The sequence below is a fragment of the Manacus candei genome, unplaced genomic scaffold (assembly GCF_025592945.1).
Source record: "Manacus candei isolate 608988 ecotype Guabito, Panama unplaced genomic scaffold, ASM2559294v1 h1tg000106l, whole genome shotgun sequence".
Classification (NCBI taxonomy): Eukaryota; Metazoa; Chordata; class Aves; order Passeriformes; family Pipridae; genus Manacus; species Manacus candei.
In genome coordinates, this window is record NW_026138154.1 from 392,486 (window position 1) to 416,696 (window position 24,211).

At 56.9% G+C, this 24,211-nt stretch overlaps 1 protein-coding gene across 3 annotated transcripts; it reads left to right on the plus strand.

The window, feature by feature from the left end:
• The first annotated feature begins 1,655 nt into the window (after positions 1–1,655).
• On the plus strand, positions 1,656–23,672 carry HOMER3 (homer scaffold protein 3). Of its 3 annotated transcripts, none has more exons than XM_051769223.1 (10): positions 1,656–2,126; positions 9,756–9,899; positions 11,896–12,052; positions 13,067–13,198; positions 13,626–13,733; positions 16,371–16,492; positions 17,291–17,447; positions 19,690–19,800; positions 20,573–20,653; positions 22,590–23,672. In XM_051769223.1, the coding sequence occupies exons 2-10, from the start codon at positions 9,886–9,888 to the stop codon at positions 22,776–22,778; spliced, it is 1,071 nt and encodes a 356-aa protein (XP_051625183.1). In that variant the 5' UTR covers positions 1,656–2,126; positions 9,756–9,885; the 3' UTR covers positions 22,779–23,672. The 3 variants fall into 3 exon arrangements, with proteins under 3 accessions (XP_051625183.1, XP_051625184.1, XP_051625181.1); XM_051769221.1 differs by lacking the exon at positions 1,656–2,126 and adding an exon at positions 8,553–9,286 and having other exon boundaries at positions 9,343–9,899; XM_051769224.1 differs by lacking the exon at positions 9,756–9,899 and having other exon boundaries at positions 1,657–2,126.
• The last annotated feature ends 539 nt before the right edge of the window (positions 23,673–24,211 follow it).

Consider the following 24,211-nt stretch of genomic DNA (forward strand, 5'->3'; position numbering starts at 1 on the left):
AATTCTGGGAGGAATGTTGCTGGATTAGGAATGCTGCTGGATTAGGAATGCTGCTGGATTGGGATTGCTGCTCCCACCACGGGTTGGGAAATTACCATCTTGCTGCGAGTTCTGAAGGTCTGAACCCAGGGAGAAATCAAAGGGCGGAATTATCCGGGATTAACAAAATCTCTCTCTCGGGAAGATTTCCCGTTAAAGTGACCTGGAAACACCGAGGTTGGAAAAGCCCCCCCCCCCGTGCCCAATGCCCACCTTGTCCCCCAGCCCAGAGTGCCACATCCAGGCCTTCCTCAGACACCTCCAGGGATGGGGACTCCAAACCTCCCTGGGCAAACAAATCCCTGTGGAATGGCAAGATCCATTCCTGGCCTGCCCGTTGTCCCCCAGAGGTCAGGCCACGGGTGCAGCTCCAACCTCTTGACCAAAAATGTGTCTTTATCCCTGGCCTGACCTGTTCAGCCTCTGTTCCCAGCCCTTGGCTCAGCCAAGGGCATCTTGGATCCAGTTCCTTTCCACCCCAAGACTTTATGGTTATGATCCAGTCCCGTGTGTGTCCTTGGATGGACACACGAAGCTCTTTTATTCCTTCAGTGCAAAGTGGGTGTTGTTCTCTCTCCTGGCTCTTCCCTGAGCCCTATCCAGGGGTTTGGCATCCTGGAGGCGTGGGCACAGGGCCTGAGGGAAGGATTCTGGGGGGCAGAGTGTCCCAGGGGGCAGAGGATTTCAGGGGGTTAGAGAGTTCCAGGGGTAGAGACTTCTGGGGGGCAGAGGATTCCAGGGGGCAGAGGATTCCAGGGGTTAGAGGTTCTGGGGGGCAGAGGATCCCAGGAGAAAGAGGATTCCAGGGGTTAGAGGGTTCCAGAGGTTAGAGGGGCTCGGAGGGAAGAGGGTTCCAGGGGACAGAGGATTCCAAGGATTGGAAGGTTCCAGGCTTTAGGGGGTTCTGAGGGGCAGAGGGTTGGAGGGGACAGAGGATTCCAGGGATTGGAGGGTTCCAGGGGGGCAGAGGGTTCACTCCTGCCCAGTGAGGGCAGCCAAGGGTGACATCAGCTCCTCTGGCCACAGGGACACCCCGTGTGGGGCCGATGGCCAACGATCCCCTCCCCTTCCCAGCCCTTGCAGCCTCCCTTTTCCCGAGGCATTTTCCCATTTCCTGACAAAGTGTTCGTGGTTTCTATCAATTTTCCACTGGTACAAATGGCTTCATCAGGGATGGAACAACAAAGAGCCCTCATATCTGTGATATCCCTGAAATCTGTGATATCCCTGATATCTGAGATATCCACGAAGGAAGAGTCCAGACTAAGACTAAAGAACACGGTTTGTAGAATCCCAGAATCCCAGGATGGCTGGGGCTGGAAAGACCTTAAAGATCACCTCATCCCACCCCCCCTGCCGTGGGCATGGACACCTTCCAGTGTCCCAGCTCGCTCCAACCTGGCCTTGGACGCTTCCAGGGATCCAGGGGCAGCCGCAGCTGCTCTGGGCAACCCGTGCCAGGGAGGAATCCCTTCCCAGCACCCCACATCCCACCCGACCCCCCTGGCAGTGGGTGGAGTGGAGCCCCCCGAGCCCCGCCGTGCCCGGCAGGTGGTGCAGCCGAGCCGGCCCCGGGAATAAAGTCTGGAGAAGGAGCCGAAGGGATCGCGGGAGCGCGGGATGGGGCAGCGGGCGCGGGGAGGGAGCGCGTAGGGGCGGCAGCGGCGAGAGAGAACAAAGAAAGCTCCGGGGCTGCGCCCACACCCGCGGCTCGCGGGGAGACGCTTCGCCTGCCAAGGGCTCGGCGAGGCACCGGCTCATCCCTCCCTCCCTCCCTCCCTGCCTCCCTCCCAGGCTGGAGGCGAGCGGGGATCGCGGCAGAAGCGCCGGGGCAGCGCCGGGGTGCGCGGGGGTCCCGCCGGCCCCGCCCGCCCCTGCCCCGCACCGACCCCCCGCCCGCGGCGGAGCCCGCTGAGATTCCGCAGGAAATTTAAAGAGCATCCGGATCCGGAGAAAAGACACACACAGAGAGAGAGAGAGAGAGAGAAGAAAGAGGAAGGGAGGAAAGAAATCCAAGCGCGGAGAGGAGAGAGAAGAGACCCCGCGGGAGGGAGGACGGGAGAGACGCGGCGCCCGCCAGGGATGGGGTGAGAGCGGCCGGTCCTTGTTCTGGGCTCTGCTTTTTCGGTGGCCATGGCCGCTGAGCTGCTTTGAATTTAAGGCAGCGACGAGAGAAATCCGAGGTTTAAATGGCTTTTTTTTTAATTATTTTTTTTCCCCCCTTCCTCCTCCTCCCCCCCCCCACGCTTTTAAAGTTTAAACCCTTTTTATTTTACGGGTTGGAAAAGAGGAGGGGGGGATTGGTTCGCGAGTCGCCGCAACTTCTTTTAAATGGACTCGTGTGGAAGGGGAGGCTCCGCCGGTCCCCGCGCTGTGTCTGGAATCCAGACTGGGAGGGCTGGAGCCCGGGTGGTGCGTTCGCAAACTTTCCCAGAAGTTCAAAAATGAGGGATTTTTGTTCGGCCGCTGTGACTTTGGCACTCGGTGACACGGGTCCCGTTCGCATTTCCAGCCGCTGGAAAATCCCCGGGGATCCAATTTACGATCCCTCCCCTCAGATTTTCCGAGAGCGAAATAACGCCGCACGGATGGATGTGGCAGCGGATTTTGGCATGGAAATAGGAGCTTAGTCTGGTATTTTATTTATGTCCCAGTCGTGAGTCTCGGCCACGGAACTTTTAGGACCTGACGTGTTGTGAGTTCCTTGTGCAATAAAGTCTCCGGGGCCGCGGGTCTGGAGGAATCCTGCCTGATGACTCCCTCCAGACGTTTGGGGGTTTGGCAACGCGAGGGAAAACAAATCCGTTCTTGGGGACTTTGTTTTCCTCTCGTCGATTTTCCTCTTGGAATTTTATCCCCCCCCGGATAAAACGATTGAACAGTCAAAGGCTGATTTAAGGAGCAGGAGAGGCAGGAGTGAGGAATCAAAAGTGACAGTCGTGTGAGTCTGGCAGAAATCCTTTGAAGCTGGCAGAGCATGTGCTGATCCAGGTTAAATCACAGTGTCCCTGTTTCCCTGCCTCTTTCCCTGTGATCTCTGCAAAGTTGCTGTAAAACTTCTGGAACTGCCAGGGGAGGGTTTAACGAGCCCAGAGCTCGGAAGCAGAGCTTTAAACTGGAGTCTGTGGGTGAATCCTCCTTGGATCTCCTGCAGGCACAGGGATTTCTTTAGGGGGTTTCCAGCTCCCATGGAAATGGGATGCACCATCTGGGTCTGCTGTGTGATTATAGTGGTGGAGAAGCAGGGCTGCTGTTAAGCCAGAGATGACATTTCCATCCAAAATTCCACTCAGCTCTGGGGATAAAAGTGTGTTGGTCACACAGGGGTACTGAGCAGCTCCCAGCAGCATTTCCACAACTCTGGACACTGCAGAGGTTGGGAGCACATCACCCCTCAGCTCACATCCAGGCAGCTGATCTCAGTTAACTCGGGTTCAAAGCAGGGGTTCTGCTTCCCTTCCTCCATAGATGAGATTTCTTGGTGACACTGTGTTCTGGGTGAGTTCTCCATGGATTCATCTGCACCCTCTGAAAAGGGCAGTTTTGGGAATATCACCCAACCCTGAGGGAAGTGAATTTAGTGACACCCAACTGAGCCTTCGGTGGACACATGTTCACATTTCTGAGCCTCTTGTGAATTATATTGTGAATTATAAATACAAGGGGGTGCTGAGAGGACTGTAAAATATAAATGCAGGGAGATGCAACTTAACTGGCTTCTAATTTACCCCCCTGCCACATTAATTCTCCCCTCTTACCTGCACTGTCCTCCACTGAGCTCTGCTGCACAGGCAGCTCGAGCTGGCCTTGGCCCAGAGGCTGCTCCTGATTGTGCTCCTGGAGCTCTGGTTGTGTTCCTGCAGCCCTGGTTGTGTTCCTGCAGCCCTGGCTGTGTTTCTGGAGCCCTGGTTGTGTTCTTGGAGCCCCAGCAAAGGCAGGGAGAAAACAGCAGCAGATCTTGGGGACTTCTCCCAGTGATCTGTGCCTGGAAGTGCTGTGGATCCTGGAGCAGAGACAGAACATGTTGGAGTCACAGAGCATTCTGAAATGTTCTTGTGCCTCCACGTCTCTGGTTCTAATTACTCCAGGACATGTTTTCTGGGATGTGTAAAGAATTACTGAGCCCCAGTCTGGCTCTGCTGGTTTGTTGTGTTGTTTTGTTTTTTTTTTTAACTTTTAATTGCTGCACAGACTTCCAGCAGTGGCCTGTGTGTCTCAAAAAGAGCTCCTGCAGCTTGGTAGCCGAGGGAACAGTCGTCCCAGGAAAAGGTGGATGCCCAGGTTGTGCTGGGGACACCCAGCAGCCAAGATGCTCCATGGTTTCCTAGGGAAAAGAAATCCCTCTCAGCTCTGTTGTGTCTTTAAACGACCTTGATCCCCTCTGTGTGTGTGTGCCTGACCTTGTGGTCGCTGTTCCCTGAGCTGATCCAAGGGGAACAGGCTCAGCCAGGGTTCCCTTTCTCTGCACCCGGGCCAGGAGGCAGCTGCTTTCCATTCCTGTGCTAAGCCCTGCTGGGTGAGCTCCTGGGAACTGGGGGAGGAGGAAGGGAAAGCAGCCCCTGGGCAGCTCCTATTCCTGGAGCTGCACCACTGCACCTCCCCTGGGGTGCAGGTCTGGCCTCTCTCAATCCTGTCTGGACACTGGGATGGTTTTGAACCATCCCTGCCTTTTCCCCGAGGTGACAATGACAGGGGGGCTGCAGCAAAGGGGACTCAAAAACCTCCCTGGTGTTTAGGAAAAAAAAACAAACAAAAAAAAAACAAAAAAAGGGCTGGGAATCCACCCTCCCAAACTTTGTTCCCGAGGCAGTTTTGCAGTTTGAGCGTGCCCAGGTGCAAATCCCAAATATCCTGAGCTGGAAGGGACCCACAGGGATCATCAATCGAGGTGCTGGCCCTGCACAGGAGTGGGGTGGGGACTGTCCAAGCCCACTCTGCACCCCTGTCTGCAGGCTCTGGAGAGAGGGGTGGAATTTGGGGAGGAAGGCGGAGGGAAGGAGCTGAGGGTTGGCTCTCACACTTCCCCAAACAGCCCTGACACACAGTCAGCAGCTCTTCAAGCTGCCGAGGGGAGATAAAAGGAAACAACAGACAGCCCTGGAGCAGGAGGAGGAGGAGGAGGAGGAGGAGGAGGAGGAGGAGGAGGAGGAGAGGAGTTGGGTTCTCAGGCCCTCTCTGTGCTCCAGTTCTGCCTTTGGGAGCTCTGTCTGTCCCAAACACGTGTGTCCCCCCCCTCGGGCTGCCCTGGCCGGTGCAGGGGGGGTTGTTTCTCCCAGGGATTGCCGGATTTCTGGCAGGGACAGGCGGGCTCAGCTGACTCAGCGTGGCCCCGGGACGGCTGCCAGGGCTGGGCCACGTTTGTGCTCCCAGAGCCCTCCCAGAGCCCTCCCAGTGCCCTCCCAGTGCCAGCAGGAGCTGCCCCAGGACCTTTGGGGAGGTTGTGCTGGGGGATGTGAAGCTCCCACCACAGCAGTTGGGAGATCCCAGGATTGCTGAGGTTGGAAAAGACCTTCAAAATCATCGAGTCCACCCTCTACCCCATCCCCACCTTGTCCCCCAGCACGGAGCACTGAGTGCCACATCCAGTCCTTCCTCGGACACCTCCAGGGCTGGGGACTCCAAACCTCCCTGGGCAGCCCCTTCCAATGCCTGAGCACCCTTTCCATGGAGAAATCCCTCCTGATGTCCAGCCTGACCCTCCCCTGGCACAGCTTGAGTCCATTCCCTCTTGTCCTGTTGTTCCCTGAGAGCAGAGCCCGACCCCCCCTTGGCTCCCCCCTCCTGTCAGGGGGTTGTGGGGAGCACCAGGGATAAGAAAGACCCTCCCCTCCCACGCCTGGAAATGGGGGTCTTCAGAAGACAACCTCATTTTTGGGTTTTGCTCCTCCTGGCTGCAGGTTCAGCCCAGCCCCAGCACAGAAGGTTCCCAGGTGCCTGCACTCTGCACCCCCAAACCCTTCCTCTGTCCCCAGGGCTGAGAATTGCTCTGATCCCCCCAAAAACAAGGGGTTCTGCCCCTGTGGTTCTTTGGGATGGACTACAAGGCATTTTTTGGGGTTTTCAGGTGGGGGGGGCACCGCAGGCTGCCGGAGGGTTTGAGGTGATTTTTCCTCTGCCTCCAAGAGCAGAGAGGCTCCTTCCCCTGACAGGGAAATGAATGTCCCTGCAAAGAGAAGCTGCAGAGAGTGAGAGGAGGTGCAGGCTGGGGAACAGCACGTGGACTTCCCAGAGGTGCCCTTGGCTGAACCCCATCCAGGAGCACCAAGGCGGGTGCAGTTAATGAGGACCGAGTTCAGCCTCCCCAGCACGTTCCAGCTGCTGCCTCGAGTAGTGAAAGACTTTTCTCCAGATTTCTATTCACTGTTTGTGCCACTTGGAGTGCTTTGAACTCGGCCTCACCTACCCAATCTCCCTCAAAACTCGTGCCTGGGTTTGAGTCCTGCTCCGTCGTGGCTCAGGAACCGAAAACAGGGCAGAAATTTTGATATAAATTCAGGGAATGATGGCTCTAAAAGCTTCCCCCTGCACAGCAAAACACGGGGAGTGATGGCTCTAAAAGCTTCCCCCTGCACAGCAAAACACCAGGTTTCTCCTCCCTGGTCCTGCAGCAGAGGGTGGGGGCAGGTGAGCAGGATGTGTGGGGCAATTCAGTGAACTCGGAGGGCAGGTCACAGGCAGAGGAGAGAATTACCGAGGACAAACAAATAAATAACGTGGATCTCCGGGGGGGAAAACCCTCCAGACTGCACAGAAAAGCAGAGAACAGGGACAAAGCCTGAGTCCCAGTGCAGTCAGGAGGAGACCCCTCCCCACACCCGGAGCAGGAGCTGTCGAGCAAAGGCATTCCATTCCCTCTCCACCCCTCTGATCACCTCGGGGCCTCCTCTGGGCTCGTCCCAACAGCTCCGTGTCCTTGCTGTGCTGGATGGAGTCACCCAGGTGGGCTGTCACCTGTCCCCCAGGTGGGGGGTCACCTGAGCAGGGCAGAGGGGCAGTGTCCCCCCTTCCCCCCGGGAGGGAGGTGGCCCAGCCCTTGCCACGGCTCCATCTCTGCAGTGGCACCAGGTTATTCTGGAAGATGCCCGTGCAGGGAGCAGGAGGGCACCCAAGGACAGCGGGGGCACCCAGTGACATCCCTGCTCACACTGCAGTGCTGCTGGGCTCGGTCCTTGCCAGGCTCTGGCACCTCCCGTGCCCCCTGTTCCCCTCTGGGCAAAACGTGGTGCCGGGGCAGGGACTGAATCGGTGCCATCTGTCCCTCCTTGGCACAGGGGGGGCTTTCTCCGGGGTCCTGGCCGGGTCCCAGCCTGGCCAGGTCCCTCCCCCAGCCCCGGTGCCTCTGCCCTGCCCATCTCTGCCTCTGCCCTGCCCGTCTCTGCCTCTGCTGAGACCATAAATTAAGAGGACAAATAACGATTTGCTCTCCTGGCACTGGTGAAATGAGCAGCTATTCATGAAGAAATCAATTCGGAGGCTGCTGAGAGGGGAAATGATACAAGAATAGAGGTGGAAATGAGAGCGGTGTGCAGCTTTACATCCTCTCCTAAACGACCACTGAGTCAGACACCAAATGGGAAGCGCCTGATCCGTCCCCTGTACCTGTGTGTCCTCCCCAAAACCCCTCTGTGACCTTTTTCCAGCTCCCCTGCGAGGAGAGGCCCCCAAGAGGAGGGTTTTTGCTCAGGCAGCATCCCGGAGCCAGGTGCTCTGCCGGTGTGTGGGAATGGGGCAATTAAGTTAAACCATCCCCTCTTTTCCTTTCCAACTGCTCGGCTTCGCTGCCGCTGGGGTGTTAAGGGATCTCCACCCGGTCATCTTTAAGCTCTCAGGGGGGCCATGGGATATTGAATTTTACCCTTCCCTCCCCCCCCTGTGCTGGCAGGGATGAGACCTGGATCCCTTCCAGTTGCCATCAGGCACTTGCTGAGCGCTGCCTGTGCCTCGGGCCAGATCTTTGTCCTTCCAGTCGTTTGCTTTTGGTTTTTTTCCTTAATTATCTGCGAAGGACAGCCCTTTTAGGGGGGGGGGGGGGGATATGTGAGTGGTTTTATTTACACGTGGCCTTTTTCTTCGCCGCTGGGGCCGTATTGTCGTGGGGACTCCCAGCTGGGAGCAGGAAAAGAGGAGTCAGCGTTTCGGGAGATTCCAGCGCTGCTCTTAAAACGCGGGGAGGGAGGGAGAAGGGAGGGAGGGAGAAGAGGGTTGTAACGGGAGAGGGAACATGACAGCTCCAATCCCGGGCACTTCCAGGGCTATTTTTAAACGCTTCGTAGCGTTTTGGAGGGCGGGCAGGATGCAGGTGGGTGCTCCTCGTGCTGACGGGTCTGGCTGTCACCTCCCGTGGTGTCCCCGTGCCGGGCATCCCTCCGTGTCCCTCTGTCCCTCTGTCCCTCTGTCCTTCCCTGCCTGAGCCTCTCGGCTCTGGCAAACCCTGCTCAACTGACAGAGGGGGGGGGTTAAATGGGATATTGGGAAGGAATTCCCACCTGGGAGGGTCTGGGATGGATTTCCCGGAGAAGCTGTGGCTGCCCCAGCCCTGGGAGTGTCCCAGGCCAGGTTGGGGCAACCTGGGCTAGTGGGAGGTGTCCCTGCCCGTGGCAGGGGGTGGGATGGGATGAGCTTCAAGGTCCCTTCCCACCCAAACCATTCTGGGATTCCAAAGTCATCACATTTCCTGAACCAGCTCTGACTTCTCCGAGTTGTGCCCTGGGGTTTTCAGCTTTTCTGGGATTTTCAGCTTTCCTGGGGTTTTTCCAGCTTCCCTGGCTTTTCTTCTCTCCGGGTTTTTTGTTCCCTGCCCGGGGTTTGCTCTTCTCCACCACTCCCCCTCTGAGGGAGCTTTTGTTCCCGAGCCTTTGCCTCAACCTCGTCAGGACTGAAGGGCAGGTTTGCAGAACAGGATCCCGCACAAAGGAATTCTTGTACGAGCTGGATACAATTTGTATCCTTTGATGGATTAAACAAAAAAAAAAAAAAATCAAAAAAAAAGAACTCAACAGAACAAACCAACCAAACAAAGACTTCCACAGAATCACAGGACGGTTTGGGTTGGAAGGGCCTTAAAAATCATCTCATTCCAACCCCCTGCCAGGGGATTCCTGGATTCTGTGGCTCTGGGTGCAGCCAGATGGGCAGGGAGCACAGGAATGGGATCCAGGAACAACCCTTAGGGATGGGCAGGGAGCACAGGAATGGGATCCAGGAACAGCCCCTGTGGATGGGCAGGGAGCACAGGAATGGGATCCAGGTACAACCCTTAGGGATGGACAGGGAGCACAGGAATGGGATAGGAATGGGATCCAGGTACAGCCCTCCTGGATGGACACTGAGCACAGGAATAGCTGCCCTGCCCAAGGGCTGATCTCTGAGAGGGTTTCCATCCTGCAGCAGCACCACGTGTGCATGACTGGAATCACTGGAGCCCTCCAGGCTCCTCCATGGCCTTCTCCCAACAGCTGGCACCTGCTGCCAAAGGGATTTACTCCAGGGGCACAGCTCACCCGGCCATCTCCCACGACAGGGATAAAAACCCCACTTGTTCAGTGCTGAGGAACCATCCCAGATCCCAAGCCCTGTGAATCTGGGACCTTGTTCAGCGCTGAGGAACCATCCCAGATCCCAAGCCCTGTGAATCTGGGATGGACAAAGCCCCTGGAAGGTTGAACTCCGTGTCTGTGCCGGGACATCAATAACAGACTGAACTTTTCCCTCGCTAGGAAATGAATCCCTGTGGAGGCAACACCAAAAAGGAGCCTCAGACCCTCTAGGAGACACCTGAGGAGGAGCTGTTGGAGGAGAGACACAAACTAACTCCACGGGCCTGTAGTCCCTTACCCTTACTAACAAATGTCAACAACTAGGTAACTGTTGTTCTCCCCTCCCTCTGTTCTTTCCCTCACTAGCCCAGGATTTGGGATTTAAGGCACACAAACATTTGTTTTTCCCTGCTCTGTGGGTCCTGTGTGTGTGAAAGGATGAGGAAAGTTTAGCATCTGTTAGTGGAGCCTGGAAAATCTGAATTTCTTCTGAAAGCAGACTGGGTGAAACCAGGCAGGGAGGATGTGGAGAAGGGGCTGGGTGAGACCTTCTTGCCCTCATGAGGTTGAGCTCCTTTGCTCTGCTCAGGGGTTTGTGGCTCCATAACCCAGGCAGGGTTTGGTTCAGGGTTTGGTTCAGGATTTGGTTCAGGTTTGGTTCAGGGTTGGTTCAGAATTTGGTTCAGGATTTGGTTCAGGGTTTGGTTCAGATTTGGTTCAGGATTTGGTTCAGAATTTGGTTCAGGATTTGGTTCAGGGTTTGATTCAGGGTTTGGTTCAGGGTTTGGTTCAGGGTTTGATTCAGGGTTTGGTTCAGGGTTTGGTTCAGGGTTTGGTTCAGGGTTTGGTTCAGGTTTGGTTCAGGATTTCTTTCAGAGTTTGGTTCAGGGTTTGGTTCAGGGCTTTCCCTGCAGCAGCTGCACGTTGGGGAGGGTGAAGTGTTTCCTTTGGTTCCTGCAGGACTTGCTTTAATCCCGGGATGTGCCCCCCTGGCTGCAGGATGTGCTTCCCAAGCGTGAGTCAAGGGAGGAAGAGCTGTGCTGAGGGGAAGGGTTTTCTTTGTGCTCATGTCCCAAACACATCCTCCATCCACCCATCCATCCATCCATCCATTTCCCTGGAGCTCCAGCCTGGAGAGATCCTGCAGCCAGAGAGATCCTGTTCCTGGGGAAGCACCCAGGTGATGAGTGGTGGTGAAAGAAACCTTCAGGTCAGGGCTGAAAATGTTCCAACCCCTAATCACAGGGAAGGACCACCAGCTGTGCCCTAAATATGAGATTGAGGGGGGGGCTATTTGTGCTTTTAACTCCCAATTCTCCCATGCCCATCCCCGGGTGAAGGTGGGTGTAAAACCCACTGACCCCAGGGCAGAGGATTGCTGGAACACCCAGGCTGTGGCCTCTGGGAGGGTCTCGGGTCTGCAGGGCAGGAGAAGCTCCAGAGGAAGGTACAAATCTGTACCTGGGGTAGCTCTGTTACTGTGCCAGGGGTGTTTTCCCAGCCCGAGGTCAGTGGTGTGTCCTCCCACTGCCTGGATGGGGGGGAGGAGGAGGAGGCAGAGACAGCCACGGGCTCTTCCTGTGCAGAACCATCCCCCAGCTTCTAAAACTGGGCTTCAGAGGAGTGCCAAGGATGTGGAGAGCACAGAGAAACCCAGAGGTCTTGGGAAAACAGCTCAGGGGAACGATGAGAGCTTGGATCACGACTGCTGGAGTAAGAGGGGTCACTCGATGGCACCAGTGTGGGCAGTGGGGAGCTGCTGGTCCCTTCCCAGAGGGGCAGGGGTGGGCTGGGTGGGAGATACTCTGTCCTTGGCACCCCAGGGACACGGGGAGGGGAAGGGCAGGAGCTGTGCCCAGGACACAGGGAGGGGGAACAGTAGGAGCTGTGCCCAGGAACACGAGGAAGAGCAAGAACTGTGCCCAGGGACATGAGGAAGAGCAGGAGCTGTGCCCAGGACATGGGGAAGAGCAGGAGTTGTGGCCAGGAATACGGGGAAGGGGAAGAGCAGGAGCTGTGCCCAGGAACACAGGGAAGGGGAACAGGAGGAGTTGTGCCCAGGACACAGGGAAGGGCAGGAGCTGTGCCCAGGAACATGGGGAAGGGGAACAGCAGGAGCTGTGCCCAGGAACATGAAGAAGAGCAGGAGCTGTGCCCAGGACACAGGGAAGGGGAAGGGCAGGATCTGTGCTCAGGACATGGGGAAGAGCAGGAGCTGTGCCCAGGAATATGGGGAAGGGGAAGAGCAGGAAACGGCTGCACTTCCCCCCTCTCCGAGCTTCCCCCTGCCCTGAGCCAGCCCTGCCCTCCTGTCTTGCAGGGAGCAGCCAATCTTCAGCACCAGGGCCCACGTTTTCCAGATCGACCCGGCCACCAAACGGAACTGGATCCCGGCCAGCAAGCACGCCCTGACCGTCTCCTACTTCTACGATGCCACGCGCAACGTCTACCGGATCATCAGCGTGGGGGGCACCAAGGTGGGGGCACAGCAGCCCCACGGAGGGCTCTCCCCCCCCCCCCCAGAACCTCTCCTGCTGCCCGTGGGGTCGGGGTGGGCTCGGGGTTGGCGCTTTGGCACCTTCCCATCGTCAGGTGAAGCCTCGTTTCCTCCTCGTTCGGAGGCAGAACCGGAATCTCTGCTGGGGGAAAAGGTGCCCTGGGGTCTGGTGTTGTCACACCCTGGGGTCTGGTGTTGTCACACCCTGGGGTCTGGTGTTGTCACACACACCCCCCATTCCAACCCCAAGTGTTTTCCGAGAGCCTTCATCCTGTGCTGAACCCGAGCCCTGCACGTACAGGGAGAGGTCGAAGAAGCCTCGGAGGTTCAATCACCTGCACAAAACACGAGTTGCTCTCCCTAAACTGTTCCTGGTGGGCACCCTCCTGCCTCCTGCTTGAAGCCCTGGGATGGCACAGAGTCTTCTCAGGCTTTTTTGCTGCTCCCCTGCCCAGCAGAGAGGGTTTCATAACACCCAGTCCTGAGAGGGAGTTTCGTAATACCCAGTCCTGAGTGGTGGTTAAGCCTTTTTTTCCTTCCATCCCCCCTTACTTGCCATGAAACTGGAGAACAGCAGAAAGCTGTTGAGGCCCCAGAGACCTGCTGTCTCTTATCATCTTTTCCAGCAGTGGAGGAAGCTGCTGATACTGAGGCTTCTTTTTCTTTTTTTTTTTTATCATCCCTTTTCTCGGTAGAAAAGATGATTAAGATCCCTTCTTGTCACGTCGCCGGGCTTAGAAAGACTTTTGGTCACCAAAAGCCTGAACCTGAACTGCTGTTTTGCAGATAGAAAGGCAGAGATTTCTCCCCCTAACTCCCAGAGTTCACGGGGATCGTGGTGATCTCAGTGAGTGGCAAGGAAAGGGGTTGGAATGGGATGATCTTTAAGGTCCCTCCCGACCCAAACCACTCCGTGACCCCGGGATTCCGCCCTCCAACCCCACACCACCCACCTGGGGCGTTCCCTGACTTGCCACTGCCTCTCTCCCCCCAGGCAATCATCAACAGCACCATCACCCCCAACATGACCTTCACCAAGACATCCCAGAAATTCGGGCAATGGGCCGACAGCCGAGCCAACACCGTGTACGGGCTGGGCTTTGCCTCGGAGCAGCACCTCTCCCAGGTAGGAGCAGCACCTCTCCCAGGTAGGAGCAGCACCTCTCCCAGGTGACCCTACAGGGGCTCGGGAACCCCTGGAAGGCTCTGGAACCCCTGGAAGGCTCTGGAACCCTTCAGCCTCTGCTAAAAAAAAAAAAAATAGGCTTTGGGAACCTCAGTTAAATCCCCTCCCTGCTACGCTAAAACCTGTGGATGCAAAGATGCGAGAAGGAACTTTAAAGTGATATTTGCAGTTGGAGCACCACTGATTAAATCCTCAGGCCCCGTGTCTGGCATTTGGCTGAACCCACAGCCCTGAGTGCCAGGATCAGGGGCAGGAAGGGGCTGTTCCCTGGATTTAGCTGTTAAACTGAGGAGCAGGTTGACTGGGGTAACCCAGGCACCGGCTGGAGTTTGGTGCCCGTTTTGACTTTTCCCTTCCCCTCCTCCAGTTTGCAGAGAAGTTCCAGGAGGTGAAGGAAGCGGCTCGTTTGGCCAGGGAGAAGTCCCAGGATAAGACAGAGCTGACCAACCCTGCCCTGAGCCTCACATCTCACCAGGTAATGCTGGGAGAGGGGCAGGAGAGGAGGAAACACTCCCTGGGCTGACCTCCTGCTCTGATCCCCTTCTCCCCAAAAACTCTGGTGCCACCCCCGGGCTGGGCAGTGCTTTTGGTGGCCCCTGAGTGGATTAATTAATGAGGGTTTTAATGGAGCTGCTGGGAAGGTTCAACCTCCTCCCTCTTGGCCAGTTAAACCATTCTAAAAATAAATAAATAAAATAAAAAATAAAAATAAAATAAAGAAAATCAAATGAAATAAAAATAAAATAAAAAATAAAATAAGGAAAATCAAATGAAATAAAAATAAAATAAAAAAATAAAATAAAATAAAGAAAATCAAATGAAATAAAAATAAAATAAAAAATAAATAAAATAAAATAAAAATAAAATAAAAATAAATAAATAAAATAAAATAAAGAAAATCAAATGAAATAAAAATAAAATATAAAATAAAATAAAATAAAGAAAATAAAATGAAACAAAAATAAAATAAAAAGAAAAGAAAAGAAAATAAAGAAAATAAAATGAAACAAAAATAAAAAATAAAATAAAATAAAGTAAAGAAAATAAAATCAAATAAAATGAAATAAAATTAAAATAAAACTTAAAAAAATTAAAATAAAAAAATAAACTGTGCTGCTTTTCCCCAGGGAGAAGCAGCTCAATGGGGGTGGGGAAGGTGCCCCTCCCAAGGAGGTCACTCCAGAGGTGGCTCTGCACTCCCCAGAGCTCCTGGCAGCAGGAGGGGAGCAGTGGGATGGAGGGAGGACGGGATGTTCCCTGGGCTGGGCACAGATGGAGTGGCAGCAGCAGAGGAGGAGGAGTGTGAACAATGCCTTGGCCTGCAGGGAAAGCAGGGGGAGGTGGAGGCAGTGGCTCTGCACACACTGGAAATGTTCTGTGGGGAGCAAAGATGGGGAAAATCTGCCCAAATGTTGGCTCCTGCTCACTCCAAGCCCCGTCCTGCGGGGTGGCAAGGGGAGAAGAGTATTCACAGCAGAACCAAAGTTTTGGGGTCTTTCACCTGAGACAGAGGTTCCTGGGCAGCTGCAGCCTCCACCTCCCAGAGATATTCCAGGGCTATTCCCTCTTGTCCTGCTCACTGCAGGCAGAACTCCTCGGGTGCCACAGCAGGACACGTTCCCTGGGCTGTGCTGGCAGCAGGGACGGGGGAGGTCAGGGAGGGAGGGTCAGACTGGGAGCAGGGAACTGGCCCAGGGCTCTGTTCCTTCCTCTGCCCTGACTCAGCAGGGCTAAAACCGCCCCAGAGTGACCCCACACTCCCTGTTCCTGCTCCCCCTGCTCCCCTCAGCCATTCCACAGCCAGGGGGGTGACAGGGACACAGGGTGACAGGGTGACAGTGTCCCCTGCCCTGCATTCCCAGCCTTCCCCACCCCTTCTCCCGCTACTCATTCCCACCCTCTGCATCAGCAGAGCCTCAAACATGAGCTTCACCCTTGAATAATTGATGGTGTTTCTGTTTGCAAGTGAGCAGGGAGTGGATCTGTCTCCTGGAATTAAATCAGGCCTCCCTCATTTTCCACGCCTGCACCACTTTCTTCCTTCTGCTTCACGTTTTTTTTTTTTTTTTTCCAGGGCTGGGGAATTCCTGGAATAGCAGCTTTTCTTCTGTCCTTTGGTACCTTTTAGGCCCATCCCCATCCCATTTAGCACCCCCATCACAGGGTACATTGCTGTGGGTGATGTGAGAGACACGACAGTGGGGGGGCATCTCCAGCTCTCACCAGTTTTGGTTGGCACAAAACACCAGGATAAGAAACCTCTGCCCCTTCCGTGCCTCAGTTCCTGGTGTGTGCAGGAATAGGGAGCACAGGGAAGGATAGACTCTGGTGCAGAGGCTTTTCCTTCTCCCACACCTTTGGAAAACGGGTGCCAGAGTCACCTGAGCTGAGTTTCTCTCCCTGAGAACCACCATCCCAGTGGGGCCTGAATTCCAGGGGCGGGAGCTGGGCTTGGCACTGAACCCAGTCAGGGGCTGGGGACTGAACTGGCAGGTCTGTGTTGGGAGTTTAAGCCTTTCCCCTGCTCTGAGGAACAGCAAGAAAAGCCTCTTAAGAATTCAGCAAAGCCCTGGAAAGGGCAGTTTGAGCAGCTGAGAGCTGGGCAGGGCTGTGGGACTCGGGTGAGGGGCTGTGGCACTGCTGGCATTTCTCAGCTGAGGGCCAGAGAATTCCAGACACCAGGGCAGGAGGGAGGAATAGCTGGGAGTCCACCTGCACTGGGATCTGGTGTGTGCAAGCTCTGACCCCCCCTGCACTGGGATCACTGCCCCAGCAGGGTGTGGGGACAGGGATGGGGAGGACGTGGCAGCTGCTGGAAGAGCACAGCACCCACCAAGAGAGAGCCCTGTGCCCACAGAGCTTCCAAAATCCTTCCTGCTCCACGGCTGGGGCTGCTGGGCCACACCTGAGGGGCTTTGCCCCCCCCTTGTGCAGACAAACACAGCTTCCCCTGAGTTAGGACAGAGCCAGGTTTGTCCCAGCAGGGCAGGGACTGAGAACTCGCCCTGTGGAAAGCTCTTATAAGAATAAGAGAAGACTCAGGCTGGGAATAAATTTGCAGAGCCCTTGCGTGGCCACGTGGCCATAACCACCCCCTTTCTTCATCCCCCAGGTGCTTCCCAGCCCCATCATCAGCTCCAACGGGCCGGGAGAGGACAAACTGTTCCGGAGCCAGAGTGCTGACGTGGAGATCACGACGGAGAAGGAGCGGCTGAAGAAGATGCTCTCGGAAGGGTGAGGCTGCCCCAGGAGCTCCCTGCTCCTGACCCCTGAGCCGCCCATTCCAGCAGGATTTGGTGCATTTCTCTGTCACCCCGAGCACTTGTGAGCCCACACTCCTGCTGAGCAGTGCCCTGATCCGATGCCCTTTCCTGGCAGGAAGTTATTCCAGCTTGGAATAACGTGCTGCTCAGGCAGCGTGGGGAGGAGGAGGCTCCGTGACTTGGTGCCAGTTATCTGCAGATCAGTAGTTTGTGATACCAGAAGATGTTCACACTTCTCCAGCTGGCCCAGGGCTACATTTTGTGTTAATTCCCCTGATGATTCCAGCAAAGTCCCTGCTGCTTCCTCTCTTTGTCTGTTCAAAGGGCTTTGGGCTGGATTGTGCCCCATGGCTCCTGTCAAGCTCCCAGCTGAACACTTAAAGAGTATTTTTAAATCAAAAGCAAGTCTCCTTTGCTGCCTTCTCTCAAGTCCAGGCTGCTTTATTCAAAGCAAACTCAGATCCAATAAGGATTTTTAAATTGTGGATTCACAATCTCACACTGCAAAGCCCCTTTTGTGGCCCCTGCATCTCCCCCACCCCGTTAATCTCTGCAGTTTCAAAGTCAAATATTACCCAGGGACAAAGGGAAGAGGGGCAGGTTCAGGGCTGGAAGGAGAGCTTAAATTTGGGAAGTGATGTGAGGGCTGAGTGGGAACCTGTGGAGCCTCTGAGCACTTCCAGGAGCATTGTTTGGGCACGGGGTGTGTGTGTGTGTGTGAAGGAGCCTCCCCTGCTGTCCTGGGCTCACCCCCTGCCCTCTCCCGCAGCTCTGTGAGTGAGGTGCAGTGGGAGGCCGAGTTCTTCAGCCTCCAGGACAACAACAACAAGCTGGTGGCTGCTCTGCACGAGGCCAATGCCAACGTGGACCAGTGGAAGAAGCAGCTCACGGCGTACCAGGAGGAGACGGAGACGCTGCGGCAGCGGGTGAGCCCGGGGAGCTCCATCCCATCCCACCCCATCCCATCCATCCCACCCCACCCCATCCCATCCCATCCCATCCCATCCATCCCACCCCATCCCATCCCACCCCATCCCATCCCATCCCATCCCATCCCATCCCATCCCACCCCATCCCATCCATCCCATCCCATCCCACCCCATCCCATCAATCCCCCCCCATCCCATCCCATCCCATCCCATCCCATCCCATCCCATCCCATCCCATCCCATCCCATCCCATCCCATCCCATCCCACCTCATCCCATCCCACCCCATCCCATCCCATCCCATCCCATCCCATCCCACCCCATCCCATCCATCCCATCCCACCCCATCCCATCCCATCCCACCCCCTCCCATCCCATCCCGCCCCCTCCCATCCCATCCCACCCCATCCCACCCCATCCCATCCCATCCCAGGGCCCCTGGCCCCTCTCTCCCATCTGCCCTGGACATGGGATGGAAATCCAGGATGCTGGAAGAGCCTGGCAGGGGAAACATGTCGAGGAATGAGGCTGGGGAGCTCTGGATGAGCTCTGGATGAGCTCCTCTGCTCTGCACAGGGACTCTGCACAGAGTCCCTGAGAGTGAAGGGAGGAAACAAGAGCACAAAGTCACAGAATTTCAGCCTCCCCTGGTGTTTTCTGGAGGGAGTTCCCAGCTCCCAGCCAGACCAAGGGCTGTGCCCCCCCCCTCCCACCCAGCCAGGCATCAGGGCAGGATGGAAATCCAGGATGCTGCACCAGCCTGGCAAGGAAAACACGTTGAGGAACAAGGCTTGGGAGGTCTGGATGAGCTGTGGATGAGCTCCCCTGCTCTGCACAGGGGGTGTACTGAGCCCCCAGGGGTGAAGGGAGGAAACCAGAGCACAGAGTCACAGAATTTCAGCCTCCCTTGGTGTTTTCTGGCAGTAGTTCCCAGCTCCCAGCCAGACCAAGGGCTGTGCCCCCCCCTTCCCACCAAGCCAGGCATCAGGGCAAGCTCTGGCTGCTGACAGGAAGGCTGAGGGTTGCTCTGGCTGCTATAATTAGCTCCAATCCGAGCTGCAACATCATGAAACCCGGGTGGTGCAGCACAAACAGAGCCTTGTTCCCTCGGAATAACGGGATCCTTTGACCTCCAGGATGTCAGAGGGGTCACGGGCCAGCTGAGGAGGCAGAGGGGTGACAGTCACACGGCAGGGGAGGGAGGAACCACAGAGCACTTGGGAAAGGCTCTTAGGACAGCTGGGAAAGGGCTCTGGAGCCCTGGAGGAGGAGGAGGAGGAGGAGGCGTGGAGCTGTTTCTCTTGGAGATGGCTCCTTTGAAAGGCAGCAGGGATTTACAGCAATCAGCAGCTGTTTGCTGGTGATGGCCGTGGTGTGGCCAAGCCTGTGCAGCCAACAGCCATCCCCCAGGATCTGGAGCTCATCCCCAGGGCTGGAGCTGGGCAGGAAAAGAGCTGCAAGGGAACAGATTTGTCTCCCCCGCAGCAGGAGCCTGCCCTGGGTGTAGCAGAGGCCTCGTGTGGGTGTCTGTGTGGGGGTTTGTGTGACTGGGTTGGCTCTTCCCTGCTCTGTGCACGCTGTTCTGTGGCTGTTCCCACAGCTGGGAACCAGGAGAGAGGGGTTTGGGAGCTTTGGGTGAGGGGCAGCAGCCTCTCAGTGAGACACCTCAATCATTGTCCCTAAATCGGAGCATTTTGGGACCAGAGCTCAGTGCTGACCCAATCCTGCTGGCCCTGCTCCTGGGAACACCAGGATCCAAGCCCTGCCTGTGTGAAGATCCCCATCACTGGAGGGGATGTTTGCAGAGCCCCAGCAAGAGCTGCTGCAGTTCTCCCTGACGAGCTCTAAAAAAATGAATCCTCCTCCTGAACAATCCAAGCCACCCAGCTGAATTTTTCGGGGCTGGGGAACATCCCTGGGCAAGCCCCCCCTGGCCCTGCTGGGGCTGAGCTGCAGGGACTCCCTTGCCCTTGGAAATCTGTGCCCAGGGGTGTAAAATGGAGCCATCCCTGGTGTGTTTTACTGGAAGCACAGCAGGGCAAAGCAGGGACAGAGCCCCCTGAACTTTTCTGCCACGAAGCCCGATCCGGGCAGGGCAGGGGGAAGGTTTTCCCAAACAGCCCCAGGCGGGAGCTGCTGCCCTGCTGTCCCCCCGGGGTGGGCTGGCAGGGAAGCCAAACCCTGGCTGTGGGCTCTGGGGGAGCCCAAACGTTCCTGAGGGAGCCTTCCCTGCCTGGCAGGTGGCGGAGCTGGAGTCGCAGGGCACTCACGACTCCTCCAGCGACAACAACAAGGAGGAGCTGAGCCAAACCCTGGAGGAGCTGGAGCTGCTCATCAAGGCTAAGGATGAGGTGAGGCTGTGGCACCCCAAGCCCGGGGCTGGGGGGGTCTGTCAGTCTGTCAGTCACTGCTGGTTTGGGGTCAGAGGGTCCCCGGGCTGGTTCCCTCTCTGGGGAGGCAAAGCTGAGGGAGAGGGAAGCACTGGGAGCTTCCCAGCCTGTCCATAGCTCGGGGTGGGAGGCTCAGAGCTCTCTTACCCCTTCCCCTCTCAGCCCTCTGCAGTGACAATTAGCCTCTGGTGTAGTAATTCTCTCCAGCTCTCGCTGCATTTAAATGAATGAGTGATTTAAAGCCGGGTTTTAACTCCAGAGGCTGAGGAGGAGAGGTGTGAGGAGGATCCCTGTGATTCACACTCCGTGGGCTGTCTGCTGGCCTTGCTTCAGCAAAGGGGGGGATGGAGCCCTGGGATTGAGGAGGGAAGGTGGTTTGGGCTCCCTGATCCTCACTCAGAACACTTTTGTCCCTCCTTCCCGGGCCTGCTCAGGCTGGAGGAAAAATGCTGGGGCAAAGGTGTGCACGGGATTTTCCACCCCACAGCTCGTCCCTGTCCCCAGGAGCCTGGGATGTGCCCTGGGATGTGGGAGCAGGGATGCAGAGGGCACTGAGCTTTGCTGGCACTCAGATTTGGGGACCGAGGGCTCCGAGGGAGGCAGCAGGGGATGGGAATTTGGAGCTGCCTGGGATTGTGGGATCCTTGGAGAGAGGGCTGAAGGGTGTGGTGGGAGCTGCTCCCGCTGGGAGAGGGGTGGATCCGACGTGTTTCTCTCCCTCCTCACGTTCCAGGAGATCCAGATGCTGAAGAGCCAGAAGTGTGGCCGCTGGGAAGCAGAGGGGGAGCGGGAGGAGACGCTGCAGAAGCTGCAGGTGAAGGTGGCAGATCTGGGGCACCCCTGCTCTCCCAGCACAGGGATCCATCCCCGCGGCTGCCACGGAGCTGCCGTGCCTCTGGATGCTGGGAACAGCTCCCTGCCCGTGTCCCTGCCTCCTTCCACCCTCGGGGATGTGACACCCTGCCCGTGTCCCTGCCTCCTTCCACCCTCAGGGATGTGACACCCTGCCCATGTCCCTGCCTCCTTCCACCCTCGGGGATGTGACACCCTGCCCGTGTCCCTGCCTCCTTCCACCCTCGGGGATGTGACACCCTGCCCGTGTCCCTGCCTCCTTCCACCCTCGGGGATGTGACACCCTGCCCGTGTCCCTGCCTCCTTCCACCCTCGGGGATGTGACACCCTGCCCGTGTCCCTGCCTCCTTCCACCCTCGGGGATGTGACACCCTGCCCGTGTCCCTGCCTCCTTCCACCCTCGGGGATGTGACACCCTGCCCGTGTCCCTGCCTCCTTCCACCCTCGGGGATGTGACACCCTGCCTGTGTCCCTGCCTCCTTCCACCCTCAGGGATGTGACACGGGGCACAGTGAGCTGGCAACAGCAATCCCAGCCTTCACACACCCTCCTTCAGCACTCCCAGCAGCCCCTGACACAGGGCTGGGGCAGAACTGTGATGTCCTGTCCCCCCTCCGTGCCCTGAAGTCCTTCAGGGCTGCTGGGACAGGGAGCAGAGCTCTGGCACAGCCTGGCTGGCAGGAGGGAGCCGAGCTGCTGCTCAGCCCCGGGCACGGGCACAGATGGAGCAGGATCTGGGGCACTGCCTGTGTTTATCTCTGAGGTCCAGAGCCCCTGCACGGGCTCTGTCTCGTGGTAAAACTGTCTCCAGACATCCCCATCGGGCCTGGGGATGATCCAGGTGAGCTGCAGCTCCAGACCTTTGCACCTTGGAGCCACCTAAAGAGCAACCTGAAGTGCTGAACTCGCAGGAGTTTTTAGGAAAGTAAATACAGCTGAGCAGTGGTGGGTTAATTAAAACCTGAGACGTTTGAGTTCACTGCAGAAATGTCTCACACCACTGCAGAAACGCTCCTGTTCAGCAGCAGCTCCTGCATTTTTCTGGAGAGCGGGATAAACTCAGAGAAAAAAAAACCACGAGGTGAGGGCTGAACCCTCAGGGCAGCGAGCGAGTCTCCAGGCACATCCATCACGGGTTCTGAAAGGGGGATGGAGGAGGAAAAATTCTGGGCTCATAAAACCCAGAAAAAAAAACCTTTCCCAATCCCTGTGAGGTTTCAGGACGTTTGAAGCCGGGCAGGTTCCTGGGTGCACCCAAATGTGCTCCCTGGGATGCTGCGAGCCAGGAGAGGGAGATGGGGGTGGGATGTTGAGGAAGGACATTGAGGGGCTGGAGCAGGTCCAGAGGAGAGCAACGAGGCTGGGGAAGGGACTGGAGCACAAGTGCTGTGAGGAGAGGCTGAGGGAGCTGGGGGGGCTCAGCCTGGAGAAGAGGAGGCTCAGGGGAGACCTCCTCACTCTCTGCAACTCCCTACCAGGAGGGGGGAGCCAGGGGAGGGTTGGGCTCTTTTCCCATCAGCAAGACAAGAGGGCTGGGTCTGAAGCTGTGCCAGGGGAGGTTTAGGCTGGAGATCAGGAAGAATTTCTTTGCAGAGAGGGTGCTCAGCCATTGGAATGGGCTGCCCAGGGAAGGGGTGGATTCTCCATCCCTGGAGGTGTTTAAGGACAGACTGGATGTGGCATCAGTGCCCTGGGCTGGGAACCACGGCGGGGTTGGATCAAGGGTTGGGTTGATGATCTCAGAGGTCCCTTCACACCCAGCTGATTCTTGATTCTATGATTCTGTGATTCTATGATTCCATGATTGGGGTTAGGGCTGTTCTGGGGAGACAGGGGGGTGTGGGCAGGGCAGAGCAGCCCCCTCCCCGTGCCCACCCCTCCCCGTGTGCCCCTGGCAGGAGCTGGAGGCCCGGAACGCCGAGCTGGAGCAGCGGCTGCACTTGGCCGAGCAGAGCCTGGCAGAGACCCTGGCGGAGAGGGAGAAGCTGCAGAGCGAGGTGACCAAGGTGGCCGAGATCATGGACGTGAAGATCTTCGAGCTCAGCGAGATCCGGCAGGGACTGGCCAAGCTGGTGGAGAGCAACTGAGGGAGGGGAGCCCTGCCCTGGCAGGGGGGGCAGCCCGGGCTGGCACTGCTCCCCCCCCAGAGCAACCCCAGCCACCCCACAGCCTCGAGGCCTCCTCGGGCAGGATTTGCCACCGTACCAGCAGCTGCCTGGGGCAGCGTGGGGACCGGCCAGCCCGCCCAGTGCCCGCCCAGTGCCCGCCCGGTGCCCGCCCGGTGCCCACCCAGCACCCGGGCACGGAGGGGCTGAGCTTTCCAGGGAGCACCCAAAGTCCCAACCAGGCCTTCTCTGGCCCCTGCCCTGGCCGTGGCACGGCCCAGAGGTGGCAGCTGTGCCCTCCTGCTGCCCTCCCCACACTGTGTCCCCGGGGGTTTTTACACTTTTCTAAGGGGGAAGGGGCTCAGCAGCCTTTGTGGGTTTGTTTTTTGGGGTTTGTTTTTTTTTTTCCGGTAGTTTTTTTTTTAGGAAACCACTTGCCTTTTGCAAGTAAGCTGCCTGTTTCCCCACCTAGGGAGGGAGGAGAGGTTCTAGCACACCCGGGACGAGTCTCTCCTTTTCTTCTTCTTCTTCTCCTTCCCCACCCAAAGTCCTTCCAACAGGATCCAGTAACTCTGCTCACTGTCGGGAGCATCCCGAGGTACCCGAGCCCCCCCTGCAGAGAAGGGGCTTTTTTCCTGACCCTGTGTCCTTCCCGCTGTTCACTCATCCTCCAGAGGGAAAAAAAACCTGCGGGTTTTAAAGCCTTTATTAGCCTAACACAGTGGGATTTAACGACTCGTTAAAACTTTCAGCCGAGCAGAGCAGAGGCTTCAACGGGACATCCCCCAGGGCACGGCCACCAAGCTGCTGGATTGGCACCTCCCCGGGCCTCTGAGGGCTGCAGTTAATTGAAATTAAATGGAGCAAGCCACAGTTGCCCTCGGTTTCTATTTTTTTTTTTTTTTGTTGCCTTTTATATCGGGAAACAGCCCCCAGAGCCGTTCCTGCTCTCCTTGGGAAGGGGACGGGTCCCGGCTTGCCCTGGTTTTAAGGAGAGCAGGAGTTTGAGGAGAGCAGGAGGCGTTTGGAGCAGCTGGGACCGTGCCCCGAGGGGCCCGTGGGAAGCCTGGGAGTTCTCCTGGGTGTTGTCCGGTGGCAGGAATGGAGCAACGCCCGCGGGATCCCGGGGAAAGCTGGATCGTGTGTCCCCCGGCAGGCTGTGAGCCCTGGGCAGAGTCTGGGTGGCTCTGCCTGGGACCTTCCAGGGCTGTGGATGGATTTGGGGGGGTTTTGGGTTTTTTTTTTTTGCTTTTTTGCTGCTGTAAATCAGGCAGAGAGCAGCAATCCTGGGAGTGTTCTGCCTCTGCCCTCCCTCACCCCCTGACCACGGAGGAACCTGCAGGTTCCACACTCTGCCTGCAAGTCAGGGCAGGACTCGGGGCTGGAACCTCGGGAATCTGCTGGAGTGGAGGCTG

What these genes read in the sequence shown, in the direction of transcription:
- HOMER3 (XM_051769223.1), top strand. An exon ending in CGGAGCAGCACCTCTCCCAG is followed by an intron (nt 13,199 to 13,625) that starts GTAGGAGCAGCA and finishes CCCCTCCTCCAG; the next exon opens with TTTGCAGAGAAGTTCCAGGA. An exon ending in TGAGCCTCACATCTCACCAG is followed by an intron (nt 13,734 to 16,370) that starts GTAATGCTGGGA and finishes TTCATCCCCCAG; the next exon opens with GTGCTTCCCAGCCCCATCAT.